Source organism: Colobus angolensis, unplaced genomic scaffold, assembly GCF_000951035.1.
Source record: "Colobus angolensis palliatus isolate OR3802 unplaced genomic scaffold, Cang.pa_1.0 Scaffold61, whole genome shotgun sequence".
Classification (NCBI taxonomy): domain Eukaryota; kingdom Metazoa; phylum Chordata; class Mammalia; order Primates; family Cercopithecidae; genus Colobus; species Colobus angolensis.
This window is the reverse complement of record NW_012119710.1, coordinates 7326036-7339855: the sequence shown is the minus strand read 5'-3', so window position 1 is coordinate 7339855 and position 13820 is coordinate 7326036. Positions and strand designations below refer to the sequence as shown.

The following is a 13820-nucleotide window of genomic DNA, read 5'->3' as shown; positions in this document are numbered from 1 at the left end:
AGAGAGAGAGAGAGAATCAACTGAAGTGAAATCCACATTCTACTCCCTCCCCATCCCCTTCCTCTTTACCAATCCCCTTTGCATCCCGGAGGAGGTCTCTCTGCTTCTTGTGTCTCTATTTCACCCCTTAACAGAGATGCTCAGGTACCGCATGAGGAGCTGAGGATTCACAAACAAAATTCAATCTAAATAACTTTTCAGATATGTCTTCCTGAAATATTTACTAGTCCTCTCCCTGTCTGACAAGTGATCACAACAATGAGTCATCCCTTTGGGCATTAATCCATAGCAGCCTGAAATAACAGCAATACCAGAGCTATGACTTTACATTTTCCATTTTAATTAAAACTCTCACTTCACTTAAACCTGATTATCTTAAGGCTAATTTTATTCCATGCTTGGCCTTCAAATTTGTGCTAATTTGCAAGCCTTTTCCAAATCACCTCTTACATGAATGCAAGAAAAATTCTCATCCATGAAATTCCTTGACTCAGGAAAACGTATCTCTTTACCCACAGAGAGGACTTTTCAGAAGGTACTCTCTGAAAAGGAGGCAGAAGAAATTGTTTTTACAAAATGAGTTAGGGCTAGAAACTAAATCTATGTACCTTAAACTATAATTCAATCTATATAGTTATACCATGTATGATTTCCCAGAGATCTTGTCTGTATCAGATCAAGAGAATAAAACCTAATGAACAACCACCCTTCTTGGGGTTCTATATCCCTAAAAAAACATAATTTCATAGTGTCATCATTATCCTCTTCTTTACTATAAGACACACACCTAGAACACTAATCCATTGTCAGTCCCTTTTCTATTTATTCATTTCAAATAAACATGATGCAATGTCTACACATTCAGATCTCATACATGTTGCTTTTTGTGGCATGGTCTACTGATCATTTCCCCTGTACCGTTTTCTAAGATTAGCTTTCCCCACACTTCTTTTGGGTGCATATTGTATGCTTCTTGGAAGACAAATACACAGTTTTGCAAAGTGCTGAGAACGCACTTGGTAAAGACTTGGTGATTCTGTGACTTAATTGTGCCTTACACATTTTTCTATCTCCTCCCATTCAATGGTTAGTACTTGTACCTTTTGTGGACCCTCTGCCACTTCAAGTCCACCTCTTATACATACATATTCCTTTATACACAACTCATGAGAGCTTAAGCCAAGCTCCACTGAGTTCTGAAACTTCTACAGATGTCTGCTGCTATACCTGTTGAACATAAAAACACTTGGAGAGGGAACACTCACTTTTTAAAAACTTTTTTTTGGTGGAGGGAGTATGGGGACAGAAACTTCATTATTTGAGAATGCTGCTGTTGAGAAGAAATGATTAAGACAAAGTTTGAATGGAATAAGACTACACATTCAGTGCCAAAATTACAAATGACCACCTCTTCCCTTCTCTCATGACTTCTATTTTGCACTCAACCAGTACAGAGTATTTTGTAGTTTTGTATTGAGACACAACTCCTACCTCCTCCAGGAAACTACTTTGGGGCCCTGTTGATCTCCTTCCTTTAGCTTCCTAACAAACCTAGGACTTATAATTTCGACTGTGTGTATGTGTGTGTGTGTGTTTACAGAATCTCTGGTATCTCCAGTGAGAACAGAGTGAGCCTCACCCTTTCCTCATGACTAAGTCCAGAGAATGTGAGGTGAAGGAGTTCTGTGACTTTTTAACTTGAGTAGTATTCCACTCACTGTCCACAGAGGCTTGGGTTACACTGTCTACATCACTGATTACAGTAACAGTGTGTGTGTGTATACACACACACAACCGTATTGCCACAAATGCATACTAGAAAGCAGGGCCTTACTTTCCCTGAACTGTAACAATGCCTAGCCCAGAGTACTCTGGTAATAGTGACTTCATGGAGTTTTGTACACATACCAATGTGAGACAGGATACAAGCTAAGCTACTCACCCACACTTCATGAAACCTATGGGAGCTAGCCCTGACTCATGGTTCATTTATGAATACAGAAGCCCCAATTAATTAAACTTGGTCTCCCAATCCATGATCTTGAGTTTTAATTGATAAGTATAAAACAGACACACTTGAAAATTTTTGGATTCACATCGTACCACCAGTACATGGCCTTTTCCATTAATGTCCACATTGACCAACCTTTCATACTATGTGTGCTTCTTACAAGACATTAAAAGCAGAGCCTGCCCCTTTGTTGTGCAGCACAGAAGCTTTACTGTATAGTTCCAGAGTCTCTAGTATCTCCAGTAGGAACAGAGTGGGCCTCAGCCTCTCCTCATGACTAAGTCCAGATAATGAGGTGAAAGTTTGATGACTTTTTAACTTTAGTATTCCACTCATTGTCCACAAATGCTTGGGTTACACTCCCTGCCTTACTAATTAAAAGTGAGGTAACCTGGTATAAGCTGTGCCCAACCCAATATTCGAGAACATTTAGTGAGCACTTTAAAACCAGGCTGTATTACTAAACATCCCCAGCTTCCAAAGCTCAGAAGTGTGGTGGGCCTAATCATTTTCCAAAATGGAATCTTAAGATCTCCAGCTGCCCTCTTCACTGCCAAGTATGAAAAACAAATCCTGACTTTAACGCTAAAATTCGCAACTGACTTCTGAGGGCATCTAATGGCAGCTGTTTTCCAGCGATGGGAACAGATTACATGGATGCATCTTCCAACACCCTGTGACAAAGAGGTGCAGTGATTCATCATCAAGCCTCTCAAGTGCAAGGCACATAGGCTTTACAAGAATGATCTGTGTTCAAACTTAGTGTGCCACTTGTTAGCTGTGTGAGCTTAACTAAATCTCTGTGAGCCTGTTTTCTCATCTGCCGAATGGGAGCAACACCACCTTGTTCACAAGGTTGTAAAAGCTGTACATAATATACATAAAGACCCTTGGCATATTGCCTCAATATAGTAGATAACAAAAGTTAGCCATTATTATTTTTATTCTCTTAAGAGTTTAAATCGGCTAAAGAGTCTGATTTTAAATTGAATCTTCTCAGACCGAGTCATCCAGAACTAGAATTAACGTATGTATATTCTGTCTGTAAGGCTGTTAAATGCCTGTAGAGGTTACTTAGTGGGTTAGAAAGATTAGAACCCTGAAGTGGAAGGACGTTGTCCCTGCTCCCACTCTTAGACCTGCAGCACATGCACACGCGCACACAATCACACCCCCCAGGCTAAACTTGTATGCCCATTTGTGTATGTCTCCAATGTTACTTGATGAAAATGCCTGTAGTCCTTCAACAGGCTGCAGGTGGTCAGAGAAAAAAGAAAGAAAATGCCTGTAGTCTTAATCGTTTTCAGAACTTTAAGATGCGAAAGCGAGGCCCCAGGTAACTATCTATATTCCATTAGAAGAGAAAGCAAGGGAGAAGGGACTAACTGCTACATTTTCTTGTTGTTAGCAATATAATGGCTCCCACGTGCTGGGATCCCAGTCTGATGAGAAGAAATGACACGAAGGTCATGGATGGACCTCACTGTCCACTGTGAAAGTTCCTGCAGCACCTTTAGGCCCCACAGCTTCTTCTCAAAGAGACCACCATCTCCAAAACTAAGAGGCATCCCATCAGCCTCACTGTGGGGAATCTTGTATTCCAGGAGTATCATTAACTCCTCTATCTGGTATGCAAAGGCAGCAACCTGGAGAAGAAGGGTATGTATAGCTTGATGGAAGTCACCTTTGGTTGGGGTAAAATGCACCTGCTGGTCTTCTAAAAGCCTGGCCAACAAAACATGGAAGGTACGATAAGCTTGAAGGTTCTCTTGGAGTCGCTCTGCCTCGGTCAGCTCACTCCACTGATCAGTGCTTGCCACTGGCACCCCATCCACAGAATCCAGGTTGATGTTCTTGTTCAGGCCCTGATGCTTCACCTGGCCGAGGATACAGGAAAACACCACATCTTCTGTAATCACCCCAATGTCCTTAAATCACTCCTAAATTTCATACAAAATCTCACCCACCTCTCTGGCCAAGGATCCAAGGTGTAAAGTAAATAATAGGTCTACAGTGGGAACTCTTAATTTGAGCTCCATGACTGGGCTTTAGAAAGACCCAGTACTCCCTGAAATTGAGTACCTATGAATTTTTCTTAGAAGAATGTTCAGATTTCATTGAGTTCTAAAGTTTGAAAACTGATTTAGAAGAATTTTTCCTTCTCACTTCAAACTCTCTAACTGGAATATTGTAATCATATTAAAGTTTAAGTATTTTTAAACATACTTGTAGACACTGGTCACAACTAGGAAGCCCTGGAATATAGCCATTGTAGGATTTCTCTAACTTCCCTCTCCCCATTGAGCACTCCCAAAGAGTCTGAATTCTGTCTGGTGAGGCTGTACAAAGATAAATCAGTTCTCAGAGAGCCTAAATTCAAAACTCTCCACAGGGGTTGGAGTATTTCCACAGCATATCTTAGGTGGAAATTGATGGGGATCCCCCCACTATTAGAAGACAAATCTGGAACTCCACAGTTAGCTCAAGAATTCAACACTTCCACAAGTCTCCAATGAATCTTCTAGGAGATCCTTTTGATAGCTTACCTTTCTCTTTAGACGCACTCTACTTTTGATGCAGAATACTAAAAGGTGGGTGGCCAATGCTATATAGGACAAATTGGTAGGATTTACAAATTCCTCCCACGTTCATAGTACTCTATCCCATAAACCTTTCATTTACATAGCTGAAAAATTCACAACAATGGCTATGAAGAACCCAGAGGGCCCATGGCTAATCTGTTCTAGTAGTATTCAGGATATATGCAAACCAATTTGGTGTAGCCTCCAAGACACATAAGCCAATCCCATCTAGAACCCCGTATGTATTTTCTCATTCAAGTAACGTATCTCCTAAACAGCCTGGAGGAAGAAAATAAGGTCATGGGTTTCTTCAAGGGAAGGGTCCATGTCAAATAACCTATATGAATGACTAGATGATTAGAGCTTTCACAATTGCTAATGGAGCTGATGCATGATGGTGTAAGTTGCTGGATCAGAAAAGATGAAGGGAAAACAGGTAACAGCAAAACAGGCAACTTACATACGATTCCGTAAGAGCAGTCAGGTCTGAACGAATCTTCCTTGCTAGCCAGATAGAGCGGCTACAGAGGTCCCGACGGTGAGGGGTCAGCGGTGAATGCTCTGCGAAAGCCATCCCTTAACTGTCCCAGGAAACAAGTGAACTGGGCTTACTCCTGTCTACACTGGTCCAAATAAGAAATGTGACTCTCACAGACTAAACCCACTGCACATTCTCTACTAATGGGATTGTGCACCCCACCCCCACCCCCTGCCTGACTCAGAGGTGGTAGCAAATTCCTGGCTGTGGATTTTTGTGCCTGTGGAATGAAAGGGCCCTTTTTAGTCACTTTTTTTTTCCCCTTGCAGTGTCTGCCTCCATCTCTCTCCCCCACTCAGTACTTAGCACACTTGTTTCTATGTCATTGTTTTGCTTTTGCACTTAGCAACAAGGTCACTATCATACTAATCCTCATGGCACCCCTGCCTAATGTAATCTATCTCATACATACTTAGAATCAGTTCATTTTATTATCATTCTCCTTTATGCTTCCCATGTCTTTTTTCTCGTAGGCTGGCGAAATGTTCATTCAATGAAATTGTTATTATTGATACAGCTGCCGTTTATTAAGCAACTACCATGGGTCAGAGAGTGAGCTAAATACTTTAAAGCAATTCCATTTGATCTTCAGAATAATTCTGAGGTAAATGTTATTTCTCCCATATAATAAACTGAAACCTCAAGAAATAACATTCACAAAATCAAGTAATGAGGCTTGAATTTAAATAGAAGTCTGATTCTACAGTTGTTTCTCCCACTGACTTTCCAATTTCATTTTCTGTTTAGGTAGTTCACATTTCGTTCAAGAAACAAAGGTTGCATCAAGTAAGTCCTTTAAAAACATAGCATTTTTTCACTCCCATCCTTAAGTACTTTTAAAGACAATTTAATTTAAACGTAAAAATCAAGCAAGGGAGCATCTCTTACTTCAATCATGGTGCCTTCCTGGTAGCTACAGAGGAGGAGGAAGGTACTGTTTAGGCCTGTTCTCTTCCAAAGAACAGGAAACACCCAATGCTAACTTGGTAACATTTCTAAAGCAGTCTCACTCAAGTGACAACATGCTTTCCTTTTTTTCTCCCCTACCCAGTCATACCACATGCTTCTTAAAATAAGAGAATGAGCTGGACTTTGAAATGACGGTATAAGAGTTAAAAGGTACTTGGAGAGTTGTCATTCTATTGCATTTAACTTAGAGAATGACGCTTATTCTCTAAGGGTAAGGACTAAAGGTTTCATCCCTAAATGAAAGAACTAGCTTTCATTATTTATATCACAGATACTGCTAATAAGCTGAAACACATACTATCTTAGAAGCAAATTTATAAAAGTAAACAATAAATGGGAGATGTAAGAGAGCAGCCTGGGGCAGCTATGACAGTATAGCTTTTAAGAAGGCAGAAGGATTGTAGTTTTCTCTTTTTCAAAACAAAAACCAGTACTTGATACAAATATTCAATTTTGAGAAGAAGTATTGATATTAAATGCTATCAAGGTTTTGTCATTATCAGGGTAAAATTAACCTCACATAATCCTTAATGTTCCATCTACTAGGTTAATATGGCCAGTTTTCCTAGGAAGAAGTTGTCAAAACATCAAGATTTCCAAGTTTGCTGAATAACAGAATCATGTCATTTCAGCATTAGAAATTAAGAACTAAAGAGTCAAAAATCAACCACCTGATTCTCAACAAAAGCAAACAACAGTATGGCCAACACAACACCTGTTCTGAGGGCATCTGATTTGCTTAGCAGCATCACATGTTTCACCCCTAGGATAACTGTAACTTAGTACAATCAAGGAAGACAAGTTGCTTCCATGAAGACAACTTTTATTTTTCTTCTTTACATATTTATTTTTAATATGCCTTACCTCGATTAAGAGAAAACAAAGATTTGAAAAGCAAAGTATCCCTTTTATTATAATTTCTTTTTACATAACCTTTTCAACCTATATTCAGGTAACTACCTGTCTCTCCCATGAAAGGAGAAGGGTCCTGCACATTACAACAGGCAAAAAAGGCTTTTAGGAAATAAAATATTTTTAAATTGATCCATTACATTTGTTCAATTTTCGAGTACACTGGAAAGTGGGAAAAACACAAAAGGAGAAAAAAATGGCATTTCAAACAACCAGACTATAATAATCTTAATTAGATTGGTAGTACACTCTTTATACTTTTTCCCCAAACAGGTACAAAGGAGGTTCAAGTGCTCTATGTGGATGCTAGTCTATACCTTAATATTTTTATTTTACTCCCAGTACTCCCAGGGCCATGGCCAGTGTTTGCCTAAACTCTTTGAAGCATATCAAGGAGTCTCAATAATGCAAAATAACCTTGGGCAACCACAAAGAAGAGGGATGCACATCTCCCAGAAATATTAAATAGTTGTATCTCAACTACAGTTTCAGAATTTAGAACCACCAATTCAAGATGGAAATATGCAGTGGGAAGAGTTATTAAAAAGGTAACAGAATTTGACTAAGAGTATGAAGTGTAGAACTTTAAGATTAAAAGAGCTCCCTGGAAGGACGATGAGGCATATGGAGCAGAAAGGAAAGCAGGGAAGGGGCTGAGATAGTTTAATTACACCAACTCTTTACTATGCAGCATCCCTTTATCAAAAGGAAAAATATAAAGTTCATAAAAAATATTTTAGTATTGCAAACTGCTGCAATAATTTATTGTAGGCAAATGGTAGCTATGAAGAGGGCCATTGACCCCAAAAGAAAAAGTACAGCAAGTTTCTAATTAGTAAAACTAACTGGTTTTTTTTTGTGGGTGGAGTGGTATCAGGAGAATACACTCTCTCCCATCTCAGAAAGATTTTTAAAAATGCAGTTTGCTCTTGTGTAGGTGGCTAAAATATCTGATGACTAACCACTGCAAATGAATTTATGGAGACAAAGGATAAGTGTGACAAAAAAGCTAAGTGTGGAATATAGATGATAGCTAGTCAGAAAGTATAAAAGGGACCTGAGAGTAGGACAACTTTTTTGTAGACTCATCCAATCAATCTTGTATTTTCAAATCTACTCAATACACCAAAGTCAACTCCAAACTATGTTGGCAGGAAAGCATATTCTACATCCCTTCTATCTTTATTCCATTTTCTATCCCCATATTATGGAGAAATGGCAAATCTGCAACACTCTGAAAAGAAACAATAGCACATTTGAGACTGGTGATTGTAGGTGTCTCACTCCCTATTTTCTGGCATCTCAAATGCTAACACTAGTGGGTATAAAGTAAGCCTCTTTCAGAAATGACATTTTGTTACTCCTCTTTTTGAGAAAAAAGAATTTTTTTAAAAAATTGATAAACCATGTTTGTGAAAAATAAACTTTTTTCCCCCCCAGCAAAACGTCATTCTTTGCAATAGCCACCATGCATTTCTGACAATAAACAATGAATAGCGTAAGCTTTCGATTCTAGCTTTTGAGGCACACAGGATAGGAATTACTCTTTACCTGAAGATGAGCCAAAACAGGATTTGGGGCTTTTGGCGATGTGACCTTTTACAAAAACACTACCTTTTTCTCTCCAGTGAACAGCAATAAGCAGTCCATGCCCCAACACAATCTCTATCCCTAGGAAACTGTGATTCCCAGAATTTTAGGTGAAAGTCAAAGCAATTATTATATAGGATTATTAACTTTGGCTATTGAAGTTTTTCCTCTTCTGAAGTGTTACTAAAGGGGAAACAGTTTAATTTGACTTAAAATTTTAGGACTCATAGATTTTGTTCCTTCACCAACAGCAGTGTCCTTCAGTAACAGGGAGCTGGAATGAACTGATGATAAAAAGCAAAGCAAAAAACAAAAAGCGAGGAGCCAGAGATGGGCCCCAAGGGAAATGTAAGGAAATGGTAGGGACAAGAAAGAGAAAAGAAATAAATTCACAAGAAACAATCTTCTATCTGTAATTTAGATTCTGAACAACCCTCCTCATCCTCTCAAAATTCCTAAGTCTCGACGCTCTAAAAGTCTCAAAGAGCATACTAGTTACCACGAACCTAACATTCTTCCCTAAAATGGCTTCCAAAAAAGCACTGGGCTATTGTAGTGATTTTGTTAGTGCTGAGGACCAGCTTTCTTTAAAAGCCACTGGAGAGCTATGATTTCAGAGGCTGGCTGTGCTTCTTCAACCCTATGTCTTGCCTTCAAAGTACCTGTTATGGAAGGGATCCCATGTCAAAATAATCTAATCTCTCTCTCCCAGCCCCACAAAATATAGCAACAAAGACTCCAAAAAGAAAAAAAAAAAAAAAAATCAGACTTTGTTAATAAATAAGGAATCTCAGGTTCCACAACACAAAAACACACATGTTCAAAGTGCAAATTTCTGCCATTAGCCTGGGACTTTTCTCGTCGTCTCACTGATACAGAGCCCTGTCTTACAGTCAGAGACTGTGTAGAGGGCAGCCCCCTCCCTATTGGGAGCCTGCTTCCAAGCAAGTGAGCACCATTGAGAGCCATATGGAGGTTGGGGAGGGGGACTGAGATGCTGGGATCAAAGAGGAGGGAGGTGGTCCCCATATATCCTTCCTTTCTGAAACCCAGTGGGGAATAAAGGAAGAGGGGATGAGAGATGTGTGCTGTTTTAACAGCTCACCCTGCTAAGGGGCCCTAAAGTGCCAAGTCAAGCTGCCAGCCTCCAGAGATTAGAATTTTACGGTATTTGAAGATAAGTGTGCCGCAGGGGGTAGGAGCCAGAACCATAGGGCAGCAGTAGAGGAGGAGAAGGGATTTAGAAGACAGTAATATACTATTAAAAGTTAAAAGCTGATCCAGAGCACATCAGAGTTACAGGTTGGAAAGGGGGATCTGCTGATGAGCAGGAAGTCTGCTGATGGCTGGAACCGAGTATGAGAATAACCCTCACTTTAAGAGCTGCTGCTGCTTCTTTTTTGTCTACCTTTCTGGTAAAGACAACATCAATTTTATAAGGGGAGCAACAGAGGGAGAACAGGGGATGGGGATTGGAAGGGGGTGTGTGTATGTATGTGTGTGCTATGATCCACAATGGAAAGAGCAGGCCCTTCAGTTATTTCACTAGATTTTAAATGCTTTAGATTTTTTTTTGTCCTTTTTAACTTTTAAATACAAAGTCTGAGCTGTCCCATGCCCCAAGTCTTCCTGTCCACTAAGGTCCAGTAGAGTCTGAATCTTCAATCAGAACCTCTGTGGTAGCACCGAGTATATCTGAGTTCATAACCAGCCCTTCAGTGCCTCCACTGCTGCCGCTTCCCACAAAGATCTTCCCATCAGCCATCAGGCTCACCCGTTCTGTCCCACTGCAGTATGACTTTGACATCCCTTCAGCTTCTAGCAGTAGGCACTCTCCAGAGGTTGAGTTTCCCAAAGGCTCAGGAAGAAGAGGAAGACCCTGACCATCTGAAGGCTGCGTCAGGGACTCTGGGTTAGTGCCCAAGATATCTGTGCTGGTGATGAGGGCGCCTGCATTGGCAGCCAGAGCTTCTGCAATCAGCACCTCAGGGTGGCTTTTTGCCTTGTGTGCCACTACGCTGTCCTTCTTCTCAAATTTTTTGCCACAGATATTGCAAGAAAACTGGTAGAAGGAGTCTGCATCATGTTTCTTCATGTGCCAATTAAGAGATGCCTTTTGTCGACAAGTAAATCCACAGATCTCACATCTAAGGAGAGGAGAAAAGGAAATGGCTGATCCAACAGAGAAATAAAGAGTGCTCTTATTCAGGGTCAGGGTTAGAATTCAGAGCTCATATATATACATACATACACAATAATCAGTAACACATTTCTTTTGAAGGATTGGGAAATGTTACTAGATGGAAAACTTATCTGATTTTCTTCTGTTTGCTTGAAAAACAGAGGGAAACTAAGAAAAAGGCCACTAACTGATGCTCCCAATCAATATCCACTCATTTATTTGATGAAAGTAAACAGCAGTGGAAACTAAAATGTTTGTAAAGCGGCAAACCTTCAAATAGGGCATATATCCTTCTCACCCAGATGTTCACCAGTAAATAATACTCACTGTAATGGCTTCTCGCCAGTGTGAATCATCCGGTGTACTGCCAGATTGTGGGAACTCTTGAAGGCCCGAGCACAATATTCACAGATATAATCCCTTTGATCTATGAAGAAAAATACTGTGGTTAGTGTTCTATTTAGACACCCTGTAAGTATTTTCCCTCCCTTACAGTAAGTAAGCAGATGATGGGGCAAGTAATTTAGAGTAAAAGCAATGCTATTTTCAATATATAAACATTTTCAGTAAACAAAATTATAAAAAGGAAAAATGTCGCTTTAAAAAAACATCCAAACACACAGTGGCATAAGGACCTGTTTAAAAAACAACAACAAAAAAACACAAACAAACAGAAAAACTACATAAAAATATAAGAACTGGAATCCTCATCTCAATTTTACCACTAATCCAGGTCTTGGATACCAAGTGTTTAGCAAGTAAACAACTATATTTTCCATATATTTTATTCCTTAAAACAATTTTTTTTCACAGATAATGAAAACTGAATGCTTACACAGAAAGAATTGGCATTCAAACAAAACAAAAACAAAAAACAAGAACTTGGCACTGTATAAAAGAAAACTGATCCAGAGGTAATCATATCCTATTTCAGGTTTAAAAAATGTTACCCAAGATAAACAAACTTTTCTCAAGACTGGAGTTGCTGCTATGAAATATATGTAAACAATACCTGTACTACTTTACCTTATTCTCCTATCCATCTTTTGCACCTTTCAACTACCTCCCTTTGTCACTCACAACACCCTCCACCCCATTACGCAGGATTTCTGATGAATGTGGTAACATGGTGTTCAATCTATGAGGTAAAGGAACATTGTACTTATTCATTTCTTTACGACGTGTTCGGGAAGACTGTGCCCAAAGAGGCGCTCAATATATATATTTGTTGAATTAATGACCACTACATTTTCTACTCCTTTTGCTTCAAATTACCAGAATTAATCAGAATGAAAACATGAATTTAAGTTAAAAGGTGAACAACATTCAATGTAATCCTATACTCCTTTCCAAACAGCTTACAGATCACCTGGATAGCTTATTAAATGTATATGCTGATTCAGCAGGTCTGAAGCAGGGCCTGAGATTCTGTATCTCTAATAAGAACCCAAGTGATATCAATGCTGGTTGGTCTGTGTTCCATACTTTATATAGCAAGGTCTAAAAAATGCACAGTTCTAACTTATGAAACTCTTAGCATCTCCCAGGTCATGTCCACATTTCCAGTTCCATAGCAGGACAAACCTGTGTGGGGCATCTATTTATTAAATAAATCACATTTGCAAAAAAATGTCTGTATACACTAATTTGCAAAAGGAAAACTAACACCATAAATTGTATTAACCAAATACAAATATTTGAAATGGACTGAATTTATAAAAGTTCTTCATAGGCTTGTGGTATTTAACTAAAACAATCTAAAGTGCTTGTCAGAAATAACTTTTCTATGGCAAAAAACAGTATTAACAGGGAGCAGAAGGAAGACAGAAATTGCAGTACCTATCAAGAAACAGAAATAACTGTTACTTGTGGAAATAACCCTGAAGAAACATGGTAAAAGAAAACTGTAGACTTTGGAGTGGTCAAGTTCAATCCTGGTATTGTGAAAAAGTCTACCATGTGCCAGGCTCTGTGTAGTCAATACCATTTTATGTTATCTCATTTCATCCTTACAATAACTGATATTGGTATCCTTAATACACAGAGAAGTAAAAGTGAAAAGAAAAGTTAAGTAACTTGCCTACAGTAAATGAAGGAAATAATACATCTATCAGTATGTCCTTGGGCAGGAGACACAATTCTACAACTAGAATTCCTAGACTTACTCTCCAAGATTGTTGAGAAGGTAATGTGTAATTATCAAGTGTCTGGCACATACTCAGTGGTATGCACCTAATTTGTTCCTATTAGGTATACTGCACTGAGATGGTCAGTGGTTACAAATAAATTGAATTTGAGTCTATTCTATAATACATACTGCAGACCCTCAGCATCTCTTTTTGACAGTTCCTATGGGAGGTTACATGCAAATTCAACAGCTAGCCTTCACAGTTTCAATAGCAGCAGAGTATTATGCTTCTAAAAGCTAGCTATGTGACCATGGGCAGGTTACTTAATCCTGCAAAGCTTCTAGTTCCTTAGCTGTAAAATAAGATCAATAGAAACAAATTTAGTGGTGCTGAACAGACTGATTAGCAATAATATACATGAAGTATTTAGTCCACAGTTGATACAGAATGCTCAGTAAAAGATCATTATCCTGGTCATAGAAGTTCAAGAAGTCAAAGGATAAAAATTCAAAAGTCCTAGTTTGTCCACCCGTTGGAAAATTTATCTTACTACATTTTATTTTCACACCTTTTCCCCACACACTTGACTATAGAATCTTTTAAGATTTATGTTAGAAAAACGTTATCATTACCAACATGCAAAAAAAAAAAAAAAAAAACCACAGTGCAATTACCTACTTGATAAACACATTTTAAAAGTACCTGTATGATGTTTGGCATGTCGTAGAAGTTGCTTCTGGAGCCTGAAGAGTCGTCCACAAGAGGGATGGGGACATACGTATTTCTTCTTCAGCAAATGCTGGTATTTAATGTGGTGCTAAAACAGGACAAAGTGAAAGGGGCGAAAAAAAAAAAATCAAGGCTTCTTGAAAGTATTTGTCTTTGCTAAGTCAAAAGTACTGAAAGA

At 38.9% G+C, this 13820-nt stretch overlaps 2 protein-coding genes across 4 annotated transcripts in view; both read right to left on the bottom strand.

The window, feature by feature from the left end:
• Positions 1–2197: 2197 nt before the first annotated feature.
• Positions 2198–5440, bottom strand: CNTF (ciliary neurotrophic factor). Its single transcript, XM_011963474.1, has 2 exons — positions 5054–5440; positions 2198–3888 (listed from the first exon to the last, which is right to left on the bottom strand). The coding sequence occupies exons 1-2, from the start codon at positions 5165–5167 to the stop codon at positions 3400–3402; spliced, it is 603 nt and encodes a 200-aa protein (XP_011818864.1). The 5' UTR covers positions 5168–5440; the 3' UTR covers positions 2198–3399.
• A 1466-nt stretch (positions 5441–6906) lies between these two features.
• Positions 6907–13820, bottom strand: part of ZFP91 (ZFP91 zinc finger protein) — a 41500-nt gene continuing 34586 nt past the window's right edge. For 2 of the 3 annotated variants that reach the window (XM_011963475.1, XM_011963476.1), the window contains exons 7-9: positions 13616–13730; positions 11112–11211; positions 6936–10749 (exon numbers count right to left, since the gene is read on the bottom strand). In XM_011963475.1, coding sequence (XP_011818865.1) covers positions 10239–10749; positions 11112–11211; positions 13616–13730 — 726 coding nt within the window. In that variant the 3' untranslated portion in view covers positions 6936–10238. Of the gene's footprint in view, positions 10750–11111; positions 11212–13615; positions 13731–13820 lie in introns of all 3 variants that reach the window. The other variant, XM_011963477.1, reaches the window with a different exon arrangement.